At 40.4% G+C, this 25,307-nt stretch overlaps 13 protein-coding genes and 2 non-coding genes across 15 annotated transcripts; 9 read left to right on the forward strand and 6 right to left on the reverse strand.

Annotated features, from left to right (window-relative positions):
* Positions 1-58: 58 nt before the first annotated feature.
* On the reverse strand, positions 59-1,429 carry SRF1 (phospholipase D regulator; the record flags this gene model as incomplete). Its single annotated transcript, XM_002496012.1, has 1 exon — positions 59-1,429. One exon carries the CDS (start codon positions 1,427-1,429, stop codon positions 59-61), a length of 1,371 nt encoding a protein of 456 aa, XP_002496057.1.
* A 336-nt stretch (positions 1,430-1,765) lies between these two features.
* MRX19 (Mrx19p) lies at positions 1,766-2,632 on the forward strand (the record flags this gene model as incomplete). Its single annotated transcript, XM_002496013.1, has 1 exon — positions 1,766-2,632. One exon carries the CDS (start codon positions 1,766-1,768, stop codon positions 2,630-2,632), a length of 867 nt encoding a protein of 288 aa, XP_002496058.1.
* Positions 2,633-3,436: 804 nt separating this feature from the next.
* VMA1 (H(+)-transporting V1 sector ATPase subunit A) lies at positions 3,437-6,640 on the reverse strand (the record flags this gene model as incomplete). Its single annotated transcript, XM_002496014.1, has 1 exon — positions 3,437-6,640. The coding sequence occupies one exon, from the start codon at positions 6,638-6,640 to the stop codon at positions 3,437-3,439; it is 3,204 nt and encodes a 1,067-aa protein (XP_002496059.1).
* Positions 6,641-7,441: 801 nt separating this feature from the next.
* Positions 7,442-7,512, forward strand: ZYRO0C09526r. The gene has a single exon. It is a non-coding gene; the product is annotated as a tRNA-Gly (tRNA).
* A 180-nt stretch (positions 7,513-7,692) lies between these two features.
* On the forward strand, positions 7,693-9,354 carry RAD7 (UV-damaged DNA-binding protein RAD7; the record flags this gene model as incomplete). The annotated part of the gene is made up of 1 exon (XM_002496015.1): positions 7,693-9,354. One exon carries the CDS (start codon positions 7,693-7,695, stop codon positions 9,352-9,354), a length of 1,662 nt encoding a protein of 553 aa, XP_002496060.1.
* Positions 9,355-10,099: 745 nt separating this feature from the next.
* Positions 10,100-13,243, forward strand: TDA7 (Tda7p; the record flags this gene model as incomplete). Its single annotated transcript, XM_002496016.1, has 1 exon — positions 10,100-13,243. One exon carries the CDS (start codon positions 10,100-10,102, stop codon positions 13,241-13,243), a length of 3,144 nt encoding a protein of 1,047 aa, XP_002496061.1.
* A 237-nt stretch (positions 13,244-13,480) lies between these two features.
* On the forward strand, positions 13,481-14,407 carry MRPL22 (mitochondrial 54S ribosomal protein uL22m; the record flags this gene model as incomplete). Its single annotated transcript, XM_002496017.1, has 1 exon — positions 13,481-14,407. One exon carries the CDS (start codon positions 13,481-13,483, stop codon positions 14,405-14,407), a length of 927 nt encoding a protein of 308 aa, XP_002496062.1.
* Positions 14,408-14,475: 68 nt separating this feature from the next.
* On the reverse strand, positions 14,476-15,270 carry SHR3 (Shr3p; the record flags this gene model as incomplete). The annotated part of the gene is made up of 1 exon (XM_002496018.1): positions 14,476-15,270. One exon carries the CDS (start codon positions 15,268-15,270, stop codon positions 14,476-14,478), a length of 795 nt encoding a protein of 264 aa, XP_002496063.1.
* A 153-nt stretch (positions 15,271-15,423) lies between these two features.
* RPS3 (40S ribosomal protein uS3) lies at positions 15,424-16,164 on the reverse strand (the record flags this gene model as incomplete). The annotated part of the gene is made up of 1 exon (XM_002496019.1): positions 15,424-16,164. The coding sequence occupies one exon, from the start codon at positions 16,162-16,164 to the stop codon at positions 15,424-15,426; it is 741 nt and encodes a 246-aa protein (XP_002496064.1).
* Positions 16,165-16,470: 306 nt separating this feature from the next.
* ZYRO0C09658r lies at positions 16,471-16,544 on the reverse strand. Its single transcript has one exon. It is a non-coding gene; the product is annotated as a tRNA-Ile (tRNA).
* Positions 16,545-17,772: 1,228 nt separating this feature from the next.
* RHO5 (Rho family GTPase RHO5) lies at positions 17,773-18,711 on the forward strand (the record flags this gene model as incomplete). The annotated part of the gene is made up of 1 exon (XM_002496020.1): positions 17,773-18,711. The coding sequence occupies one exon, from the start codon at positions 17,773-17,775 to the stop codon at positions 18,709-18,711; it is 939 nt and encodes a 312-aa protein (XP_002496065.1).
* A 56-nt stretch (positions 18,712-18,767) lies between these two features.
* Positions 18,768-19,994, reverse strand: PBR1 (putative oxidoreductase; the record flags this gene model as incomplete). The annotated part of the gene is made up of 1 exon (XM_002496021.1): positions 18,768-19,994. The coding sequence occupies one exon, from the start codon at positions 19,992-19,994 to the stop codon at positions 18,768-18,770; it is 1,227 nt and encodes a 408-aa protein (XP_002496066.1).
* Positions 19,995-20,125: 131 nt separating this feature from the next.
* On the forward strand, positions 20,126-21,601 carry IPI3 (chromatin-binding/pre-rRNA-processing protein IPI3; the record flags this gene model as incomplete). The annotated part of the gene is made up of 1 exon (XM_002496022.1): positions 20,126-21,601. One exon carries the CDS (start codon positions 20,126-20,128, stop codon positions 21,599-21,601), a length of 1,476 nt encoding a protein of 491 aa, XP_002496067.1.
* A 130-nt stretch (positions 21,602-21,731) lies between these two features.
* NOP6 (Nop6p) lies at positions 21,732-22,340 on the forward strand (the record flags this gene model as incomplete). The annotated part of the gene is made up of 1 exon (XM_002496023.1): positions 21,732-22,340. The coding sequence occupies one exon, from the start codon at positions 21,732-21,734 to the stop codon at positions 22,338-22,340; it is 609 nt and encodes a 202-aa protein (XP_002496068.1).
* Positions 22,341-22,604: 264 nt separating this feature from the next.
* Positions 22,605-24,938, forward strand: NPR1 (serine/threonine protein kinase NPR1; the record flags this gene model as incomplete). The annotated part of the gene is made up of 1 exon (XM_002496024.1): positions 22,605-24,938. The coding sequence occupies one exon, from the start codon at positions 22,605-22,607 to the stop codon at positions 24,936-24,938; it is 2,334 nt and encodes a 777-aa protein (XP_002496069.1).
* Between the last annotated feature and the right edge of the window lie 369 nt (positions 24,939-25,307).

A 25,307-nucleotide genomic window follows, 5' to 3' on the forward strand; every position in this document is an offset into this window, starting at 1 on the left:
TTAAATTTGTTGCTTGTTTCCCTTCACCTTTGGAAATAGTTTTTTATAGTGCTGCTTGCTACCTTGGTGATGCAGAACTTACCTTTTCCACCACTCTAACCAGAGAAATGGTGAATGTAATTACCCAGAGGACAACCATGACGAAAAGAAAAGATGATAATGCTCTTTGTTTACGACAAATGTATGATATGGTTAAATCTTCACCAGCTCTTGCCGTAGGGCCACCATCATGCCGACAAACCCACCTCTTATCGAATAATGTGTTAAATGCCAATGCTAGATTGGCACTGCTAAAGATGATGAAAAGTAGATCTAAAAGAATTAGTCGCAGTTTACCCAATGGATCACGCAACCCCAATGGTTTGCCTGTAAATTCATCTTGTGCAATATAAACAATGTAAACTATAGCGATTGTATTGACACAAATCGCCATAATCGTACTAGGCTGTTGGCCCACAGTTCTACCAAGTTTTTCCACACGTGTATCAGAATTCTGATAAACTCTAACAGCCAAACCTAGGGCAATGGCAGAAAACATTCCTATGCACATACGAAGCACTAATGGTAAATATTGATTATCGAGTAACAATCGAGTCAATTTAGGTCTCCATTGTTGCATTTTTCTTTTTTTCAATTGACGAAACCTTTCCATATCACTATGTAACTGTACAATCCAGTCACTTTCTCCTTGCGCAGACTTACCACCAATGCCGCTTTCACCTGGTGGACCAGGTCTACTTTCTAGGTCAATTCCTGGTGGAACTCCTCCATAGTAATACTGTTTCAGTCTAGTCACATAATCAACCCATTGTTGGCGATCTTCATTGTTTTGAAATTCGAAACTACCCATAATCGGCGTATCAAATAATTCCTGTAATCTTTTACCACCTCCCCATTCAGTATTCAAATCTGTCAATATTGCCTGTTTTGCCTTATTCCTCTCCAAATCAGTAACATCGGTTTCTTGCGAATCACGAATCCTTGCTGAAATCTCGTCAGAAGATTCACCTCCAATACTTCTCTTCCTCTGTTTAGCATATGCTACATTGGAACCGATATTGGATGCAAATTTCCCCCATTTCCCATCGTTGCCCACTAAAAATGGATCCTTGAATGCATATCTCTGCTCATCTGACAAATTCACAGCTGCTGCTGTATCTGTAGGATCACCAGGCCCCGTTCTCGATTTTAATCTATTAAACTGGTAGTCCAATGCATATGGTGGAACTGTAGTGGGGACAATACTGTATGCGTTTAAATTCCTATTAACGATATTAGGGTCAGCCTCAAAATTTTGGCCACTATCTTCTGGGCTAGTATTAGCAGCGGTAGTAGCACCACTTGATCCATGTATTTCTTGATGCCTAACAACATTACGGCTCCCCATGGTTCGAGATGGATCCGAACCACCTCTACTGCGTGCCGCCATTGTACCAATTCAAAATTAATTGGAAGGTATATGTACAACCTCGTAGAACCTAGTCAATGGTCAATGGCAACTAAAATCCTTTTGGTTTTCGTTATACATGAAAGTTATAGTTTCAGTTAAGTGGTTCATGTTGTCGGTCAACATCGCAAAGGCACAAAACAAATGAATAAAGCAAACCTAAACAAAAACACTAAGTAAGTGAGTTAGCCAGGGACGGGAGGATCAAAGAAATCTGGTAAGGATAATAGATAATGGGTAGATCTAGCGTCTAAGGATACTTACCAGCTGTTTAGTTAAATTATTTGGGTCTCATCGTATTGAAAGTATACCAAGATAATGATAGCTTCAAGGGGAAAACTGCTGAAGGTACCTGCGAAAGAGTATCTACTAGAACCTGTTAAACTGATCATTATTCCAGTTACTACCCATAGGGTTTATCTGTATCATAAACATCGTGAAGACATGTTGAGTAAAAGTTCAGTGGTAATCAGATTTGAATCATGGTTGAGTCGAAAGTCAGAATCCATGTGGAACAAGATAGTACAATCGCCGAGACCTACCAATCAAAAAGTGGTTAAAATGATTAATCGATTATTGGATAAAACACCATGGATGGAAAACAGTTTAAAGACTCTACCCGGGGAGAATCGTTTGGTTAAGAGAGTGATAAGTCGAGATGAACAAGGCAAGGAAAAAGTTGAGAACATAGCCATAAAGCAGTATGTGAAAAATAAAGATAGGTTGGAAACTAAACCATTACATGCATATTATCCAAGTGGTATAATTTCACCGGAACAACTATCGTCATCTCTGAAATTCCTCTATAATAGGGGATTATTATATCATTGGAGACAGACTCTTTGGTGTTTATCTGGATTGCCGCTTACACTGCCAATAGTTCTAGTTCCAATAATTCCTAATATTCCTGGGTTTTATCTTGCCTATAGAGCTTATTGTAATTACAAGGCCTACATGGGAGCACGACATTTACAAATGCTACATAAAGATGGGAAATTGCAACTGAGAGATGTAGAAGGTTATTCTGAAATGTTTGGTACTGAAAAGAAATTGAATTCAGACAAGGAACAACTTCTAATGGACACAGATCTCATGGCAAGGATCTTAGACCTCCTAGAGATTCACGAGATTGAACCGGATTTAAAAAAAGTGATTAGGCAGGAGAAAAAAAGACTAGGTCTTTGAAAATTTTCTTGTAAATATACATATATACATATATACATACCTGCAATACAGACGAGGACACTTTCTTCTATAGTTTAATTATGTTCCTTCAGTGTCACACTGACACTCTGACACATTTCAAGTGACTGTTTCATATCACCCAAACACCCAAATGATAAACACGTTCACCCATATACCCAAAAAATCAATTTCGGAGTTCTCTACAAAAATGGATATCTTTCCGACCCACGCAAAAAGTAACCCGACGCTCAGGGGAACCCTAATTTTTTTCAAAGCGAATAAGGTACTGGCAATGGGGTAAGCTCCCCTGTCTGGATATATTTTATAAGGAACCGTCTTTACTTCACTTCTTCCCTATCTTTTCTCACATATTTTCTTTTAAGATCAGTAGAAAGCTAATTCCACACAATGCGTGATAAGTGGAGAAAGAAGAGAGTTAGAAGACTTAAGAGAAAGAGACGGAAGGTGAGAGCTAGATCCAAATAATCGGATCAATTCAATTGAATCACGATTTAGGATGAATTGAAATGATTCATCCTATTCTAGCTGAAGCAACCTCCGCTCTCTCTATGCATGTTGGGTATTGTAGTAGCTAATTTCTATAGTCTCCAATTGTATAGTTTAATGAGTTTGTTCGCTTTAAATGTTTCGCAATGTTTTTAGATATTGATGTCTTAGAATAATTATCTATTTAGTCTTAGTACTACGAGTCATTTAAGGGGTCTTATTTTATATGTTGCTTTGTATCCTTCAATTACTATTATATCTACACATTAAGCCTAGTCTAGTCAGTCAATTCTTTACTTAATCCGTAGACTCAGCGAATCTTTCTTGCATCTTGGTCAACACCTTTTCGAATTCGTTATGGACTTCGTTTTCACCTCTGCTTGGTTCGAAAAACTTACATGAAGAAACTGAATGTCTCACATCGCTAGTTGCTTCTGATAGTTTTGCCCAACTTGCACCATTGGCAATTGCTCTTTGAGCTTCGTCATGGTAACCAACGAATGCACGCATCATATCATAAGTCTTCCAAATAGGACAGAAGGCATCGTAGGTAGAATAACCGTTTTGTTGTAAGAAATCTTCTTTAATCAAAGTTGCCACATCTAAAGTAATCTTATCACTGTCTGACAATGCAGATTTACCAACCAATTGAACAACTTGTTCTAATTCCTCAGCATTGGATAAAATTTCCTTAATGTGATCTCTTAAAGCAGGGAATTCTTGATGGTTTTGATCGTAGTACTTGCCCAACACGTTTGTATATTTGGAATAAGACACAGATGTGTTGATCGAAGGGAAATGCTTTCTTTGGGCCAGTTTCTTATCCAACCCCCAGAAGACTTGAGTGATACCCAGAGTTGCTGTAGTAACAGGATCAGAGAAATCACCACCAGCTGGGGAAACAGCTGCAACGATGGAGACAGAACCGGTACGGTCTGGTGAACCTAGGGCCACTGCCTTACCAGCTCTCTCATAGAATGATGCCAATTTGGCACCCAAGTAAGCTGGGAAACCTTGGTCTGCAGGCATTTCACCAAGACGACCTGAAATTTCTCTCAAAGCTTCTGCCCATCTGGAAGAAGAATCAGCAATCATGGAAATGTTTTTACCTTGATCTCTGAAATATTCTGCTAAAGTAATACCAGTGTAGATGGAAGCTTCTCTAGCGGCCACAGGCATATTAGAAGTATTAGCAACCAATGTGGTACGTTTCATAATAGGTTCCTTATGACCATTGACCTCAGTAAACAATTCTGGGAATTCCATCAACACTTCGGCCATCTCATTACCACGTTCACCACAATTGTGAACAACAAGTTGATTAGCTAACAAAAATTGATGATCAGATTCGTTGGATAAAGTTAGACCATAATATTCATCTTCTTCGAGTTCTTCCATTTCAAAATAGGCCTTGTTAAACTCACGGATAACTCCATGAGGAGGGGCCTCAATTTGCTTATTGTTAGATGCACAATTTGCAAGGACGGCCAGCAAAGCATCGCTTCTATCCATGTAGATAGCATAGACAAAACTACGGTCAACTCCATCCTCATCAACTTCAACGTCGACGGAAACATTAATACCCAAAGAGCGAGCAACCGCAACAGTACCTGTCATGACAGATTGATCAATCGTCTTAACAGTTGCAGTCTCATCACTAACATAGCCAGTTGAATCAATTATACCTGCAAGGAACACCTCACGGTGTTGGAAACTATCGCTGCAGATGTAACCTGGAACATTCTTGGAATCATCCTTCAAATATCCCAAATCAACAATAGCATCCCACAAAAGATTATGAGTGTCCAAGTTCTTACGAACGCCTTCATCTCTAATTGCCTTGGCATACAGGTTAACTGTCTTAGCACGCTTTGGTTCTTGGCTATCCTTGTATTCAGCAGATAAACCCAAGACTTCAGCGAACTCATTAATACGGTTTAGCAGAGATGCATTTTGAGAGTCAACCGAGAAGGTAGCAGCATTATTCAACATACCATCGCCAATCCACAAACCAAGGAAATAAGATAGGGCACGTACCGTATCATTTCCTACAGCAGAGTTGGAATCTTTCAAGTAGTGGGAAAAGTGATTATTCTCCAACAAAACTGGGGCACTTAGCTGATAGGTAGCCTTTCTAACTTGGGCGCTTAAGAGGGCAACATCTCTTGCTTCGATCGTCCATTCGAAATACTCTTTTCCACCGTCAGCTTCGGCATACTCCTTCAAGATTCTGAGAGCTTTCTCAGGGCCTTCAACTGCAGGGTAAAAGTCGGATGTCTCCTCCACGATATCAATAACTCTGCCATCTTCGAGAGTCTTCTTAGTCATGTTAAAAAGACAAACTTCAACGTAGTCTGTGCCCTGAATGTTGCGAACGAGAGGGCGGCAAGATCTTGAAGTCCTAACAACCAACTTGTGGGTTGCATTACAAGTGTATTCAAAGAGTCCGAAACGTTCAGAAGTAGAATCAGATTTATGGGCTCTATGGGCGGTCTTGTGCGAAACTTTGTACATCTTCTCACGACCACTTGGTGTTCTAACAACCTCTCTTGGCTTACCATCCTTACCCATAACTTCTTGACCGACTTCGATACCTTCAACCTCTTTGATGGAACCATCAGACATCATGACCTCAGTTCCTTTGGCGAAGCATCCCACATAGACAATTGCATCTGAGTTGGAGAATTTGGATAAAGATTGAGAAATAACGGTTTTACCGCAACCAAAAGCACCTGGAATACATGTGGTACCACCTTGAACACATGGAAAGAGCGCATCTAAAACTCTTTGACCAGTAAGAAGTGGGACATCTGCAGACAACTTTTCTGCCACAGGTCTAGGAACACGCACTGGCCAAGTATGAAACATACTGTAGCCATTCTTTTGACCATCAAACTCTACTTCTATAACCTTCTCTTCAATAGTGTACTCACCTTCTGTTGCAATCCAGGTAATCGTACCCCTTGCTCTTGGTGGTAACATAATCTTGTGAGATTCAATTAAATTGTTTTCGAAAACCGTACCAAAGATGTCACCACCAGCTAAATGATCACCAACTCTGTGATCTGAAGGAACGAAATGCCATTTAGCATCTCTACTCAATGCTGGCGCATTAACACCTCTAGGAATGTAAATAGATTCAGATTTATCCTTAATACTTTTTAATGGTCTCTGAATACCATCATAAATCGTCTCCATAAGACCTGGACCCAATTCAACAGAAAGTGGTTTACCAGTACGTAAAACAGGATCACCTACAGTGACACCAGTAGTTTCTTCGTAAACTTGAATAGTAGCCTTGTCTGCATCGATTCTAATCACTTCACCAACTAAATTGTCGTGACCCACCCTAACTAATTCATACATGGCACAACCAATCATATTTTCTGCCACCACAACGGGACCTGAAACTGAATAGATAGATCCATATTCAGATTCAGCGTGATCCTCGAGTGATACTCTTTTAATTTCCTTACGTGCGTTCTCTAAAGCTCCTGCCATCTTGTGCTTATCAAATTCCTCTTACTATAACTGCTAATATGGCTAGTTCTGCTGGGGCTAAAAGAAGACACAGACGGTAATAGAAAAACCAATTGAAACGAATCCCAGCAAATTACAAACTCCTAAAAAGAAAATGTGAGGGCTTGTAAGTGTCTCCGAAGCTCTATTGACTAGTAGCCTTGCTTGAAGGGACCTTAGTTTTTTAGTTTTGGAAGTGCGATACCCCTGTCAGGTTCTCTTGTATTTACGGCCAGAAAATAAGGTACCCGGACAAGATAAAATCCTGGCGGTTAATTTAGGTTAGTTACAGGGTTATAGCGAAATATTGGTACAGCAAGATTAGTCTAACTAGCTCAATAAGACGAAATTGCTTCTTAGCACGGCACTGGAGATAATCCATTATTGTTCAATGAGTATATACCAGGCGATTTGGGACCCCTCAAACAACTAAAGAGAGCGAGATACCACCGAACGTGAATTATATAATTGTTCACAATCTAATCAATGTTTGAATAGCTTCGTTGATGCCCATTTTGCATTAAAAGCTGTATGAGTATGCTTCAAACACACTTCACCTGACCACTATCCCTAAGCCACCTCAGTTGAGTTATATCCCTGTTTAGTAATAATGGCGGTTGAGAGACACATAAGTTGGGATTGGGAACTAGAGAACCAGCACCTAATATAGGTAAGGACCTAGTAAAAGGTTCAATTGATCGTCAAGTGTCAAATAAATGATACTTTTTTAATTGCATACCGGTATAATAGTAGCCTGATATCCAAAACTCTAACACAAGTTAAGCGCAAATGGTTTAGTGGTAAAATTCATCGTTGCCATCGATGAGCCCCTGGTTCGATTCCGGGTTTGCGCATCTTTTTATTTTTTTCTAGCTCTCCGAAAAGTAAATTGAAGAATGAATAGATGAAGGTGAAATACAAGTTAACATAGTACAATACAAAAGAAACAGAGTAACCAGTTAATAGAACAACAGGACAAGAAATCTTGAAGATTTCTGGAATAAAATATTTGCTAGTTATTTCATCGACTCCAGATGAGTTTTTACAGAAGTAGGAATAGGGGTAGAGGAGCTAATGATGTTAAGGGTCCAAGTTCTGCCCTAACTCAGTTTCTAAGAGATGAAGGTATCAATGCTCAAGAGATTAGAACACGTTGGGAGAAACAACAGGCTGAAAAACAAGAATTAGAAGAATCGAATTCTGTCGAACAAAGTGTGGAACCAAGTCCCCATACTGAGACTAAGGCTTTATCAGATAGTGACTCTTCAGAGACTGATACTGATGAAAATATCGATAAGTTTAGGAAATTAGGTTCTATTGGGGTTGATAGTGACGAAGAGGAATACGATGAAGAGACAGCACCAAAAAGGCGACCACAACCTGCCACAACGCCAAATGACGACCGTGATAAGAAGAAGACTCAAAAATTGTTAGAAAATAGACGTAAAAGACAGAAAAGAGCAGCTGAATTATTGGATAGGCGTGTGGAATTGCCTTCATTACAAGAACTATGCATTGAAAAAATTGGATCTAACATTAGTAAGTGGAACGATGAAGCCGACGAACAGGGCAAACAAGTTTATGCAAATATCCGTACAGTGTTGGGTGGTATATCTACAGATAATTTGAACAATCTAGGTAAAGCCTTATGCAAGAATAGAGCACTAAATGATCAAACTTTACAACTTTTCCTGAAGACCGATCTGTCTGGTCTTGTTTTCCATGACTGTTCAAGGGTTTCATTTGAAGGCTATAAGGCACTGGCAATATTTTGTCCCCATTTAACAGAAATTTCGTTACAAATGTGCGGACAATTGAACAATGAAGCCCTGCTTTACATGGCGGAGAAACTACCAAATTTAAAATCCGTAAAACTTGATGGACCTTTCTTAATCAATGAAGCAACCTGGGATCAATTTTTTCAATCCATGTCTGGAAGGCTCGTCGAATTTCACGTTTCCAATACACATAGATTTACTGACAACTCCCTTAGCTCCCTCCTAAGACATTGTGGTAATCATTTGGTCTCCTTGCACTTTTGCAGACTAGATAGCGTTTCCAATTATGCACTTATCCCACAATATTTGCAAAACCCACAGTTTCACACTTTAGGTATTGAATACCCTTACAACGAAGAAGATGTTAGTGATATGGTCATCCTGCAACTTCTTGAGCGAGTTGGTACCCATTTACGCTATCTATCATTAAATGGTTGTGTAGAGTTAACGGATAACGCGATTGTCAATGGACTAACAGTCTTCCTTCAGGGGAATGATCAACTAGAATGTCTACAATTGGAAGAGCTAGTAAATATCACCTCTGATAGTTTGCTTTATTTCTTCAAGACAGTACCATTACCACACCTCTGTCGTTGTAGTTTAAAGCGTTGTACCAAATTAACCGATGATGCTACTGTCGAGTTGCTATTGAACTCAGCAAAGGATAAACTAGAAGATTTAAATCTAAATTCATTGATCAATCTAACGCAGGGGACTTTTGAAATTATGAATTGCCCGAATCTGAAGCATCTGGACGCATCATTTGTGCGCTGCGTCGATGATCACGTAGTGGCTACCGTGGGATCTCAAAACCCATCTCTCCAACTAATGGAAGTATTCGGAGACAATCTAGTATCTAACAAGGCTTCCATAAGGGAGGGATTAACACTGATCGGCCGTCAGAGCGATTCGATCTGAATTTCGACAATTGCAAGAAATTTTACTATTGTTCCCCAGGGGAATTTGACAGCCAGCAAGATACGACAACAGCAACGGCATAAAGCTATTCGAACTGGAGCAATGACTAAGATCCCAACAGAGACGCTGACTACGGTGTTGTCGCGTTTGACTCCTTATAGTTGATGTACTCTGCAAGGACGCGAATCCTATAACCTACTCCGAACTCGTTCCACTTTTTTGTAAACACTGCAAAGTGGGATAAACAAATTGGAAAACACGATTCATAGGTCACTGCATGGCTATGGTTGATGATTAACTGTTCGAGAAATGACAGATCAGTTCTGGCTTCTGATCTCTCTCTAGCCTAGAATCAAAGCCATACCAAAAGGCTAGGAAATTCGGACCAGATTCTGCCAAGCCCATAGTTCTGCTCAACGAGGATTGGCAATACAGCCGTTACACTTGTAGCCGTGCACCTCGATTCCTACTAGGTCTCTTCGTTTCCGTTGATCATTGCTTTCTGCGGGGAAACGGCAACTCCTGCAACCAAGCTTCTTCTATTGTTATAATAACTGCAGTTCTATTTTATCACCTATTCAGTGTGTTGAGATAGGAAAAGAAGATAGCTAACCACCTGTAGCCCTGGAGCCTACTATTATATGGATCTTTATTAGATCTGCAATCGTCGCCCTAATCTTTAGACACTAGACTCTAGAAAATAAGTGAATCGAAGATTAGAGCCATAGAGAAGTTTGACAATTCAATGGAAGTAAGCTTGAATACGGCATGGCAAGCTTCGTTTCCATCGGAGCAGCTCTCTTCGGCTAGCTCCACTTGGGGAGACTCTAGTTCTACAACTTCTGTGTTGAATAATTATCCGAAAACAAGTGGCCTCTCTTCTACTACCAATAGTGACTACGAACAACCATACAGTTATATGTCAACAACAAACCTGTCTCCATCGGGTTCCATTGACGCGTCAAACCCCACGTCTACCATTTCTTCAAGCTCTGTTACCAGTTCTACTACGTTAGCACCATGGTGGTCAACTGTTTCAAGTGATCCTAAACCATTGAAAAGTACCGCGGATACAAAAAGTTCTTACCTGTCCTTCTCTTCATCGTCGCCTTGGTGGGAAAGTACTTCCAATGACATTTATGCGTCTCCAACAACATCGAGTTCAAACCTAAATACGCAAACGAGTTCAAATTCAATATGGAGCGAAAATTCGGACTCTATCTGGGGGCTCAACCCAATTTTGATCTCGGGCTCAAGCTCTGGTTCCATCACCGTGGACACCAGTTCGAATACCTTTATCAATTCTGACACCAATTCCAATTTCAATTGGTGGTCATCCACCACAAGTAGCTCTTACGAATTTATGTCGAGCACCGGTTCTATGTGGGCATCGACATTCTCCAGCCCCAGTACATGGACTACAAGCGACGATTTTCAAAATTCATTGTCATCAACATCGTTACCGTGGTCATCATCCTCTCTCGTCACCACTAGTAGTGATGAAATACCAGGAAATATGGAACCCATTACAAGTCTTTCAGACAGCTATTCTTGGTGGAATCCATCGACGACAGAGTTTTACTCCCCATCAGGTTATACAACTTCGAAATCAGCATCTCCAACGCCAAGTACATCCCCAGTGACCTCTCAAATGGATACATCACCAGTAGCCCTCCCATCTCAATCTTCATACAATTGGGGTTCAGAGTTATCGATAGCAGCGATTTCGTCAACGATAACCCTTCCATCTCAATCTTCGTACAATTGGAATTCAGAGCTATCGACAACATCAACTACATCAACCTCACCTACGTTTGCCTGGCTATCTGGTTGGTACTCAAGCTGGTTCTTAAGTTCATCGCCGACCATGTTACCAAGTGCATCGGAAGCTCCTGCAATAATGGCGACAATGAGTGCATCTTCAAACGTGCTGTCATCCTACATTCCGCAGACTTCAACATCTTACGATCCATTTACTACAGCAACGCCAACGCCGACTTCTAGTATATCACAACCGCTGATATCCTCAAGTACATTTTCTTCTAGAGTGTTTACGATTCTATCTTCAGGATCCCCATCATCCTCAACTATACCCACTTACCTGATATCATCAGCGTCATCAGCATCATCTTTAATTAATACGATAGACCCTTCTTCCTCGACTTCTGATCTTTGGATTTATAGTTCGTCCGAACCGCAACCTATAACTTCGTCAGTACCTGCTACAGAGGATTTGAGGTCAACAGATACTGCTGTGCCGGCTGGATGGTCGGATACCATTCTATCAGGGAGTACACCACCATCACCGATTACTGCGCTATGGAGTTATGTGGGGCCTAGCAATAGCATAATTCCGACCACGACGAGTGATTTTCCTAGTGCTACATCACTAGCGACAAACGATTCTTCCGACATTATACCTACTTCCAATGACGAACCAGTTTCTAGTGCAGATGATTTGTCTAATTATCTGCCCACGATCTCCGGCGTCGAACCAACGACATCTGTAATTTCCAGTCCTGTTGCAGCGCCAACCAGTTTGTCTTCGGATCCTGTCGCTACAATTCCCACTATGTTATTCAGTACTACATCTTCCTCTTCCAGTGACTGGTACGAATCAACTCCAATGACTTCAGGCATCGAGAGCAGTCAGGTAGTAGCCTTTTCAAGCGTGCCCTCTGATTCTTCTGCCACTTCGAGCATATGGTTTGAGCTAACTCCCCCAACATCTAGCGACTCGTCTTTTTTTGTTCCTTCAAGTTCGTCCTTATTTCCAATATCAATGACATATTCATGGACTTCCCCAGTGGTAGAATCCTCTTCACAAAGTCCAATTTCTTCAAGTTCTTCGACGACATCAGCGGAAGGAAACACATTCTCCAAAACAAGTTCAGGAAGCTCATCAAACCATTCTTCCAAGAGTGGGATTTCGTCCCCATCTTATCTTCACTTCTCTTCACAATCTAATTCAACTTCCTCGACAAACGCAGATTATTCAGTATCTTACGGTACAAGAAGTGCTTACTACATCTACACACAAACATATGTGATTACTGCCTCCACTACAACTTTTGAAACTGGTATACCTACTACTGTTGGAATGCCTCGCTCAGGAAGTAGCACTTTTTCGACACCACAGCCGGCCGTCACACAAGATATAGGGTTTTACAATTATCATTTAAACAAGGACAATCACCATAATTCACGCCGCGGAGGTAATGACACTGGTGCAATAGTTGGTGGTGTTGTCGGCGGTGTATGTGGAGTTGTGGGATGCTGTTTGGCAACATGGATCCTTTTACGCAGGAGAAGAAACCATAAGAGGAGTGCGGAATCTCCACAAGGCTTCAGCGAAGAAATTGGTAATAGAGTGGAAAATACGTCACCTTCGGAAACTCCAAGGACATACTTTCAAGAAAAACCAGAGGAATATATTGCTAGCAATACAGGAAATAACGAAAACCAGTTATTTTCAATCTTCAGAACACAGAGAATATCACGGACTCCCGGTGTAGATCTAGCACGCAATCAGTTTTTCGATCCCAATTTCCCCTGTTCAAGTGAGACTAAAGGCATCGAGGATCCATTTCGCGATAAATATAATTCCAGAGGCAGATCACACGGTCAAGTTCAAGTGACACCACCTCGAGTACCACCTCCAAGAAAGATGCATTCTAATACCCAACATCCCATTCCATCTAAAAACATTAATTCTTCTCGGGATAACCGTTCTTCGCTTGTTTCATCCCTTAATGATTCATCGTTCGCTTCCTCACTACAAGGTGATTACTCGACACTTTCATCAGGTCCCATTAGACTAGATCCTAGTGTCAACGGAAGCAACATCCCAGAGAATCCTGACGGTGGATTTTTCCTTGAGGTTATTTAAGAGGTGACATGGAATTCATATAAATTTTAAACAGCTGTTCTTGAATTTTTACCTGCAATTCGTTCTACATAATAAATAATTTTTAAAATTGGTTTTTGACGTTTTTCTATCTTACTTATCGTTGACCATTTGCTTTATTTTTTTCTTCATTAAGCTCATCAGCATGTAGAAAATTTGACGAACTTAAAGAACTTCAAAAATACAAGAAACTGGAGAGAGAACCCATCAGTAGACACCATGTTACCAATCCCAAGGGTATTATTTGCGCCTAGCAATTTGCGAAGTATTTACCTTGGCCAACGGAAGCAATTTTTTCATGTAGGTCGTCAGTTATGGAATAATAATAGAGGGAATTCATCTGTCTTTGAAGGACTCACCAAGGATGTTAATTATGAGAGTGACGATCCTTCCAAAATGTCAAACAGAATGTCGGTAACTGCAGATGCTTCTGACGAAAATTCAAAGGATGGTGTTGTCGCTCCAGATCAAATCACTGTGGACAACGATGTTACTTTACACAAATACATTAGATCCAAACAAGGCCCAGAGAAATTGGCTCACCAAACGTTACTTTCTCCACTCAAGAGGAAATTATATATGAGGAATTGTGACTTGAATGATGGCTTTTACAAAAGAGATACAGTGATCTCATTACCTGGCTCTAAGGAAAAGTACAAATTAAAACTGAGCCGTGAAGAAATTGATGTATTGGAACCATCAGTTTATGTGAAATCCTATAGAATTAAATCATCCATGAAGAAAACTACTCAATTGCTAAGGTTGTTAAATGGCTTGGACGTTAAATCTGCATTGACCCAATGTCATTTCTCATCAAAGAAAATTGCTCGTGATGTAGCAGAAGTATTGAATAGAGGTATAGAGGATGGTCAGAAGTTAGGTCTTGATGCGAATGACATGTACATTGCTCAAATTTGGACCGGTAGTGATGGTTGGTGGATACCAAGAATGGATTACAAAGGTAGAGGTCGTGTTGGTGTCATTAGACATCGTTATGTGCATGTTAGATGTATTTTAAAGACTAAAAGTGTTACGAAGAGAAGATTAGAATATGAATCTCAGTTGAAACAACAGAGAAGGAAACCTTGGGTCCAATTAGCGGATAAACCAGTTAGAGGATTCCCGGGAGGCGCCTACAAGTGGTAAGATTGAAGTAAAGGTTTTCTTGTAAATAATAATAATAATAATTTAAATAGAAGCTTAAGACACAATGTTCATTCCTTTCTTCTAGTACGACGAGATCTCACCTTGTTGTTAATGTCCTCTTTATGTTTCTTAGCAGTTGGTTTAATCTTGTTCTCATAGTACTCTTCAGCCTGTTGGACTTTTGGATCATTTTTAGCCTTCTCGACAAATTCTTGTGCCTTTTCAGATAATGATCCCTTAACGTGCTTTTCAGCGTCTTCCTCTAGAGCTTCTTCATGTGCTTGAGATTCTTGTGCCTGCTGTGCCGCTTTCTTCTTCCTTTCAGCATCTTCTTTGGCCTCCTCTTGGAAGAATTGCTTCAATCTAACTTGATGTTCCCATCTAGTGTACCATAAACCACCTTGTAACATTATCACACCGGTAAAGAATAAGATTAAGATGATATTGGAGGAACCAAGGACGGCTAGACCTTGATTTTCAGATACATCTCCCCATTCACCAGTGACTGATGAAATTATACCAGTTTTGACGTTACTCAAACAGACACAAACCCCAAAGAAGTACAACACAAGGGATCCGTATTCGAAATTTCTTAAATCTGGATTTGGTTTGTAAATTCTTATTAGATGACCCACTAAACCGATAACTGCAACAGCTGCCAATCCAATTAAAACGGGCAATGGGGTCTTGTGAAGAACTTGGTAGTGCTTAAGAGCATCGTCGAACTCGGATTGGGTGGAATCTGCACTAAATAAAATCCGGTAGTCATAGGCTTGATTAGCATAAAATACACCAATTATAAAGGAAGTGGCACTCAGAATGAGGCCCATCCCCACAGTACAAGCATCTGAATACGTGAACATAGCTATAGTTCTATTTCTATGGTCACTGTAGTTGTAAATACTTGTTGCAACAATAGCAGTTTTAAGTTAAAGAACGGGATCGATGAATTTTTCAATAGACTCTGTCTTAAATATGTGTAAAAATTATACAAAGGGTACATATATTCAAGGTATTTAAGCAGCAGCCTCGGCAGCAGCACCTTCGGCACCTTCTTCTTCAACCTTTTGAGGAGCTGGTCTGTAGTCCTTGACAGATGGGGCCAAGATTGGTTCTTCTTCCTTTGGATCGACAATAGTGACAGCATCTGGCAAGGCGTTTGGACCACTTGGAGTAGTAGCTGGGTCTCTCATGATCTTAACCTTGATACCCAAAACACCTTGTCTCATTAGAACGTGTCTAGTAGCGGTGTCGATGAAGTCAGCAACTGGTTGACCAGAGTGAATCAAGAAACCGTCAGCGAACTTCATAGACTTAGCACGAGCAGCTCTCAATTTACCGGAAACGACAACTTCGCAACCCTTAGCACCAGATTCCATAACGTATCTGACAACACCGTAAGCAGCTCTTCTGATAGCCAAACCGTTCAACAACTTGAATTTCATGGATTCAGCTTGAGCAACGGCGGAAAGACCACGCTCTTGAACTCTTTCAGCGTAAAGCACAATGGTACCTGGCTTGTACTTGAATCTCTTTTGAACCAAAAGGGTCAATTCGTTGATTCTTCTACCACCTTCACCTAAGACATCTTGAGTTCTGGTAGCTCTGATGATAATTTCAGTCTTGGTTGGAGTAACTCTAACTTCAGTACCGGAGTAACCTTCTTCAGCCAATTCTCTGGTGAAGAATTCGTTTAATTCGGCGTAAAAGACACCGTCAGCGACTAGCTTTCTCTTCTTTGAAATTAGGGCAACCATTGTGCAGTAGCGTGGGTCTATGGGGTACTAAATAGAAACAATAATATAGTGTCAACAGTACCGTAGTGTTTTAACACTACTTTTGATGAAATATTCTGAAAGGCGATGAGCTCAGTTTGAGTCGGTGCGTCGGGTGTGTTCGGTTTCGGCAGCCGAGGCAGAAAAACTTTTCGTACAGGTTGTACGGGTGTACTATATGGGTGAATGGGTGTAGTATGTACGGATGCAAAGAGTGACTGTTGGATAAACAGTAATCTTTCTGGACTACGGAGGGTAAAAAGAAAAGAATAATCAGCCAGATGACTCTGGTCCGTGGCGGGTTCGAACCGCCGATCTCCGCGTTATCAGCACGGCGCCTTAACCAACTGGGCCAACGGACCGGTTAAATTCTGATTTTCGGCCAGAAATTGGGAGCACCATACCGAATGCTAATATTTTTTTTTCTTCTTTCTATCTTTCGCCAAGAAATGTTTAACCAAGTGCTGGTACATCTGAATAATGCATTCCTCAAAACGTAAAATCTAACAAATTTAGCAGGTATTCTACCAGATTACCAAGTTCTTTAATTTTGATAAGAGCATTACTCTACAAGAAGCTCCCCCTGAACCTCAACAGTGAATTGATTCACTGGCTCTGGGACTAGAAAAATATTTTTAAAACGATTTGAAACGTTTCAAATCAATTACAATCGTTATTTGATGGTATGTCACTTTAACCAACCCCATAGCATATAAATTTCAGTTCTATTTCAGCCTTGTCTTGTTCCGTCTTGTACAAAAGACTTAATCTTCACTGTGTCCCTCTGTCGCGCGTCACACTGTCGTCAAGAAATTGATAAAATAAACTAGAATAAACTAAAATAAATTCACGACGATGACTGATAGTTATCGTAAGCAACTCCAGTGCCTTTCGAGAAAGTTTAATAACCATGGCGATTTTTCCAAGCTTTTATTCGAACCCACAAAATATGGTGTGAAAATCATCCGGCCTACGTCTTGGGTTTAACCATTAAGAGAAATCCAAACATACAACAACGCGCTTTACAACTTTTTGGGAAACATTATCAGTGCCTCCCACAAATTGCCTTTTGTATCGCCAAATGACACGTAAATTTATTCGTTGCCAATTGCAGCCGTTCGACTCTGCATGGTATTGATACTTTTTTTTCCCACTAATTCCAATGGAACCAGCCTATTAAAAATGAAATAAACTAACGCGAATACGACGAGAATAAGACTGATGTATATTAGGAATCAAAAATGGAATCGATATTGGATTGATACAACAAAAAATGGTAATAAAAATGAAGGATACACGTAAAGAATAATTTTTATCACTTTGCTACTTAAAGGTTAAGCTCGGTGGGTATTATTATTTTTTTTTTTGTTCTATCTCATTTTATTTTATTTTATTCCGAATTCCTAAGCTGTTACAATCTCTGCATTGTCTTTACGAACTGGCAACTCGTTCGATTCTCTTTGCTTTATAAACAGCAGAATAATTATCGTTTTTGATATTACTGTTATAATTGTAATTCTTATAATTACTATTACAAGGTGAATTGAACCTCTGAGATACCTCGAGAGTAGAGCCGTATTTTTTCACTAAATGCGACCAATTAAATGTGTTTTAGTAGGAGATGGTGCTGTTGGTAAAACATCGTTGCTAATATCTTATACAACAAACAGTTTTCCACAAGATTATATCCCAACAGTTTTCGATAATTATTCCACAACTTTAGTTTTACCAGAAGGTGCAACAGGACCAGACCAAGAATCTCAAATATTCAAGCTAAACCTTTGGGATACAGCGGGACAAGAAGAATATGATAGACTGAGGCCGTTGTCTTATCCACAAACAGATATCTTCTTAGTTTGCTTCAGTGTTGTAGAACGTAGCTCGTTGCGTAATGTGACTGATAAATGGTATCCGGAAATCAGAGAGAACTGTAATAGTGGCAATCCAGAATTGTTAAGGAGACTAGGTAAAAGACCAATTTTACTAGTAGGTACAAAGACGGACTTGAGAGATCAAGAGGAGGAAGAAATTGCAGGTGTTAGGTCGCCATCGGCAGACTACATCTCACCGGAAGAGGCACAACAAGTAGCAGAACACTGTGGGTTTATGGGATACGTTGAATGTTCTGCTGCGACCCAAGTAGGTGTCAGAGAAGTCTTTGAAGCGGCAGTACGTTCGTGTGTATATGAACCACAAAGGCTATTAGATGAACAGAATAACAATGATCAAAGACATAGGCAATTATTGGCTGCTAGAGAGGAGGAACAGCAGAGGCAGTTAATGGAACAGCAGCAGAAGCAACAGAAACAATCAAAGCTACCGAGGAAAAAAGTTAACAATAGCAATAATAGATCACCTTCAAAAAATAATATCGGTCTGGTACCAAAGAATAATTCACCGACATTGTCACAACAACCGCAACAAGTGCCTCCCACGGGAACCGCGGCAAGTAATTCACCAAGTCAACAGAGACAGGCTAGTTCAAAAGTACGTAAGTCAAAGAAATCCCCCAATTGTGTTATACTGTAAAGATTTAATAGAATGATTAATTTTAAAGAATTTGTTTTAACGTAATACTATTTACTTCATTTTTTTGCATTGGAATCCGGTTTAGTATTGGACTTGGAATTGGAATTGGATTTGGACTTCATCTGATTACGTTTGATGGCCATTTTCTTCTCAAATTCCAGTATATCTCTTTGGGTATTCGCAAACAATTGAGCCTGTAAATTGACATCAGTGAATTCTTTACGGGCAAATTTTATTATTTTGCAATCAGAGATGTATTTAACATCATTATTTTCGAGATTGACCTCTTCCAATTCAGGTGTCATTAATGCGTATAAGATACTTTGGCCACCACGATGGCCACTCTTGGTCAACAGGAGTAACCAGGGGTACAAAATGATACAATAGAAGAACAGCAAAAGTGTAACTGATCCATTGCTTAAAACGCGACGAAGACTGGGGGATCTCATTGTACCCGGTTGTACCAGTGTAACACTAACATTAAAACCTGTACGTTCAACACCTCCAGCTTTTTCCTCTTTGATAGCTTTTGTAACTCTTCTTTGTAATTCAAGCATGCATAGCGCTAATTGCAACTTACTACTAGCGAAATGCTTTAGTGCACTTTCATATGGTGCATTTTGCCACAATGGATCTTGGACGTTAACCTGGCCCAATGACTGCAACCAACACGTCGTAATTATGATTCTGAAGTCTCGATCAGGAGGTTGGGCTTTGAAACTTGGTTGTAAAAGATCTAACAAATGGAAAACACCTGCAAAATTCGTCGCCATTTGTAATTCTAATCCTTCCACGGAAGATCTTCTAATTGGTGGTGATATTCTGGGTATTCCCCACGGTTCCATATCCCCTGACATCACTATAACACCATCAAGCCTTCTAGGTGGACTGTTGTCTAACCAACCAGTGACGAATTTCCTCACTTGCCACAGATCACTCAAATCACATTGTTCCATATATATGAGATTGTTCTCACTCTTATCTCTCAGATCGTTGACCCAATCTGTAGCCCATTCATCTATTTCACGTCCTAATATGATCAGTTGTGCCCCCAATTTCGCCATTTCAAGCACAACTGAGGTCCCCATAGCTTGGGTTGTAGCACCCGTTACTAGGTAGACCTTACCATGCAATTTTCTTTCCCAGGTATTGGTGGCGCCTCGAGACCAGTATTTGACAGCAGATCCCGCTATCACGTAAGGTGCAATTCTCTTGATCTGTTCATAGTAAGGAATTCTATGGGTACCTTCAGCTAACACAGTTCCTATGAAATCTAATGGCATTCTTTTATCGATTATCTGACTGCTTCCTTAAAGTTCTCAGTACAAGCTCACGACGTGTTGAAATTTTTCATGCGCATCTCATCTTATCTCAGCTCATCTCACTATACAGAAGTAGGAAAATATAGAACAAGATGGATGAGCAAGTGATTTTTACCACCCAGAATACTGGTACTGTTTGTAATGTGCATTCTTTGGAGCAGACTAGTTTGAGACAGCTTACCGTTGGTTCCGCCCATAGCGCTGTGCAGATTGGTGAAAGATACCTTTTGGTAGCACAGTCTCAAAAGGCATTGATAAATGTTTATGATATCTCTGGTGATCACAAGAGGGAATCTGTGGAACAAAGAATACCTTTGCCTGAAGTTGTATGCTGTTTGGAGACTGTGCAAAATCTGCAAGATTCACCACAGGCGGCAGATTTATCGCTACCTTGGTTATTGCTAGCCTCCACCCCATCAGGTAAACTGTATGTGTGGGAGATGAATTCTGGTTTCTTGCTCAGAGTTAAGCAGATGGCACATTACCAATCAATTACCAAGATTCAATCGATTTGCAATGGTAAATATGTGGTTACGAGTGGTGAAGATTCAAGAGTCATCATTTGGCAAACTACCGATTTAGTATGTGAAGAAGAACCTAAACCGGTTTGCATTTTACATGATCATACTTTAAGTGTCACAGATTTTGCAGTCTCCAGTACTTGTGGCGATTCTAATGTTAGATTATTCACGGCTTCTCAAGATGCTACTTTAAGGTGTTATTCATTGAACTTAAGCCGTTCAGTGGAACCAAAACAGTTGGCAACATTTACGTGCCCGTACCCAATCCAATGCCTAGCACTAGATCCAGCCGATCGAGCCTGTTACGTAGGTACTTCTCAGGGTGTTTTTAACTTATCACTTTATTACAGAATCAGTGGTGATAAAATATCAAACCTAATTCAAGAGACCTCAACGAATAAACTCTTTTCTCTAGTTCCTGAACCCCAAGAGAGTAGAGACAAGCTTTATTCTAGAGGGTCTTTACAAGTGGATAAAATTGTTGAAGCTAATGCAACCAGGTTAGAGGTGTCCCTGGATGGATCCTTACTCATTGTTGGTGATAATGATGGCCATGTGGCTATCACAGAAATCTTCTCCAAACAAGTTTTGAGAACCATACAACCATTGACTACAGCCGCCTCGAACGGTGCTGTGACTAATTTGTTAATAGCTACTCAATGGAAATCATCATCGCAGCCTAGCCTTACGCAACGACACAACTTTTCCAAGATTCCTGCATTGCAGAGAAACATCCATGACAAAAGAGATCTACACGAATTGTGGTTCCAAATCGGTCAACAACCTCAATCGAATCCACCACAATCCAATTTCGAGGAATACTTGAACCAAGTACAGGCAGAACAAATGCTATGGTCTCAATCTTCCACAACACCAAAACCATCGGCAGCGCCAATTCCTACCGCAGCTACCTCTGCTACGGTAACTGCGGATGAAGACAGCAAGGACCAAGAAATTGCACAATTGAGAGAAAATTTAACTACTCTCAAGGGAGCCTATGCTGAACTCAGATCTATGCATCAGACTCTACTAGAAGATCGTCAATAATTTTCTTTTTTTTTCTTTTTTTTTATGTATAATAGTAAATCTTTTCTGTAGTTGAACAAATACTCATCTCATCGCACAGTGAAAAATTTCAAACTTATCTCATCTCTGAGCTCATCGAGCTAACAAGAATATGGCGGAGAAGCTCACCAAGAAGCAGTTGAAGGCTCAACAGTTTAAGAAATCCAAGGAGGAACGTGAACATGATAAGTCGTTGAAGCGTGCAGCTGAGCAGGAACCTCCAGAGGAACCGGCGCCAGCAAAAAAGAAGCGTAAGACTCGTCGTGGTAAAAAGGGCAAATCACGTCAAGAGCACCATAACAGGTTCCTCGTTTTCGTGGGTAATTTGGACAAAGAGACTTCACAAACTGAATTGCAAGCCCATTTCAAATCAAGTTCGCCAGATCAAATCAGACTCCGTCCTGACAAGGGAATCGCTTTCCTTGAGTTTGAACCTAAGGACAACATTCAGCGTCGTATGGATATTGCTCTGCTACAGCATAAAACAACACTAAGAGGTAGACAAATTAATGTCGAGCTTACCGTTGGTGGTGGTGGTAATAGTAATGAAAGATTGCAAAAATTACAACAGAAGAACGAAAAACTGATTAACGAGCGTAGAGAACGTATTAAGAACATGGTTATACAAGACAAATCATCTGAAAAATCATCTGAAAAATCACAGACTGATCAAAAGACGACCACTGGTGTTCATCCTGACAGGGCTAAGCTGTTACAGTGAAATTGTGGTCACGTGATGAGAAGAGCTTAATAAGAAACTATCCAGCAGTCATATTATCTGTTGTCGAAGATCAATTCTACGCCCACTAATCGTATTTCTGATTACTTCTCCCTCCATTTGTCTTCGAACCTTTAAGTTGATCGAGTCATACCTGTGTTTCTCGTTTTGAAGATCGAGAAACAAACTTCAACAGTTGTTGTATAGTAGTAAAGTAAAGTAGACAGAATACAAAAGACAATATATACGTAGGGTAGTGGGATCAGGATGTCTTCTTTGACTAGGTTGTTACAGGAGAAGCGAAGAAATGAAGCAGAATCCTTAAACACTGCTACGAATAATAATAATCAGCAATTTCCCTTGGGTAGTCCTTCGACAGCCCCCCTGGAATTGGAACGCCCCCTGGGTCCAGGCGGTGAAAATTCTACAACGAGTATTACTACTGTTACTCAAGTCGATTCTGGCGAAGATTCTTCTACTCCTAGTTCTTCTTTCCAAAGTGGTAGTGTTGGTGCACACTTCCCTTCGAGCTTTTTGGATGCTAATTCGGCACATACTGCAGCTTTGCATGGAAGTTCGCTGCAGAGAAATGGTGGATCTTTTCTCATTGATGGAGCTAGGCCTGGTAGCAGATTAGGTGTCTCCAACACGCCACACAGATTGAGTGGGTCCAGTAAACATCCACCTTCGTTGTCATGCAGTATCCCATATTCCGTTCCCAACTCAAATAAAGATTCTAGCGTTGGTGGTGGTAGCAGTAGCAACAGTTCATCCTTATCGAATTCGTGGTTGGAGGCCTATGGTGGTGCTTTGCCTAATAATGTTTCGGCAATTGATTCTAATGTGATATCTTCACCAAAGGTGGATAGTGTTGAACCTCGTTTTTTCATTTCAAAGCAGAAATTCCAGAAGTCTTCCACAGATAATGCTACCAATGCAGCCCAAGCTGGTAGTTTTTCTGGATCGAATTCGCTATCCTCACAATTTGGTAGTTTCTTCTTCAGTAAAGGTAAGACGCAGGCTCAAGAACTTCCCACTAGCGCTGGAAGTGGTGTGGGGTCAGCCACCACAAGTAAGGCGGGATCACCGGTGGCTACAGCAATTCCCAAACCGATGAAGGCAAGGCAGAGTAGTATTTACATGTCTTCTAGACAACCTTCCGGATCATATCAAGAGACAGTCGCAGGTTCTCCTTCATCTTCTTTGATGCATGAACCACCACCAAGTCAAAATGGCCCTAAACCTTCACGTCATTCATCGGTAGCCAATTTGAAATCGTTCTTCAAAAAAGGTTCAAGTACTAACTTGTCCGCCCAAGCTGGTTCGCCCGGTGCCATGGCAGTACCCTTCTCCTCTGGTACTCCGGCACATGCAACTTTCACTATGGGATCGTTAGGTAGTAGTGGAAGTGCTGGTGGTGGTGGTAGTAGCGGTAATGGTAATGTCGGTAATAGTAGTGCTTCTTCTGCTGGTGGTGTTGTTGGTGAAACCATATATTGTTCTACTCCCGATGCAAATTTGCCCTTTCACAAAAGATATGTCAAGACAGGTGATGATTTAGGTGCTGGTGCTGGTGGTTCAGTTAAATTAGTCAGGCGTGCAGCTGATCGTAAAGTGTTTGCCGTCAAGGAGTTTCGTACTAAATTGGACAGTGAATCCAAGAGAGACTATGTTAAAAAGATTACTTCAGAATACTGCATAGGTTCCACATTGCGCCATTCTAACATTATTGAAACCATCGAAATTGTTTACGAGAATAACCGCATCTTGCAGGTGATGGAATACTGCGAATACGATTTGTTTGCAATTGTTATGAGTAACAAAATGTCTTACGAAGAAATATGTTGTTGTTTCAAACAGATTTTATGTGGTGTTCAATATTTACACAGTTTGGGTTTGGCACATAGAGATTTGAAGTTAGATAATTGTGTGATTAACACAAAGGGGATCGTCAAATTGATCGATTTCGGTGCCGCTGTAGTTTTCTCGTATCCGTTATCAAAAACTTTGGTGGAAGCTAGTGGTATTGTTGGTAGTGATCCATATTTGGCCCCTGAGGTGTGCATTTTCTCGAAATACGACCCACGTCCCGTGGATATCTGGTCGGTTGCCATCATATTTGCATGCATGATTCTTAAGAAATTCCCATGGAAGATTCCCAAGCTGAGAGATAACTCTTTCAAATTGTTCTGTTCTGGCCGTGATTGTGATTCTTTGAGTGCATTGGTGACAAGGACACCAGATCCTCCATCCTACGACAAACTAGTCAATAACCAAGATCCAGGCACATCGCCAAAGAAAACTAACAATCCTGTTGATCCCAATAACCCAAACATCGGCCCTCAAAGACTTTATCATTCTTTACCTGAAGAATGTCAACATATTGTGTCTCGTATGATTGACTTAGCTCCTGCATGTCGTGCAAGTATAGAAGAAATCATGGATGATCCATGGGTAAAAAGTATACAAATGTGCCACATGGTAGAGCAAGGTCTCAACTTCAAAGTTGTTAACGCAGAAGATCACAAACATACACAAGTGGATCAAAGTGAAGCCCATATCGCAGGTCTGGAGAAAAGAAAGAAGAAGGGGGGAAGTTGAACGTGGATGGTAGACTCTTATTACTATTATTATTATTATTATGATTTTTTTCTTTATTTTGTATTTGTTTTATGATTTATTCCGCGGATGGATTTGGATGGGCCTTTCTTCTGTATATTTGTTCCATGTCGTTCTCTGTCTTCTCCACCACAAATACGATACACCCTCTATACTACCTGAAATTTTTAACGTTATTATGGACTCTTGCTAATATGTATTCTTATCCATTTTTTTTTGATATATATATGTTATGATATTTCGGTATATTACAATTACGTACAAGCGCCTGCTTGTTGATAATTGAAAAATTTCAGCAGGTCATCCCATAAGACAGAGATAAACTAGTGCTCAAGTGATAAAGAAGACCAA

The sequence above is a fragment of the Zygosaccharomyces rouxii genome (genome assembly GCF_000026365.1).
Source record: "Zygosaccharomyces rouxii strain CBS732 chromosome C complete sequence".
In the NCBI taxonomy this organism is placed as follows: Eukaryota; Fungi; Ascomycota; class Saccharomycetes; order Saccharomycetales; family Saccharomycetaceae; genus Zygosaccharomyces; species Zygosaccharomyces rouxii.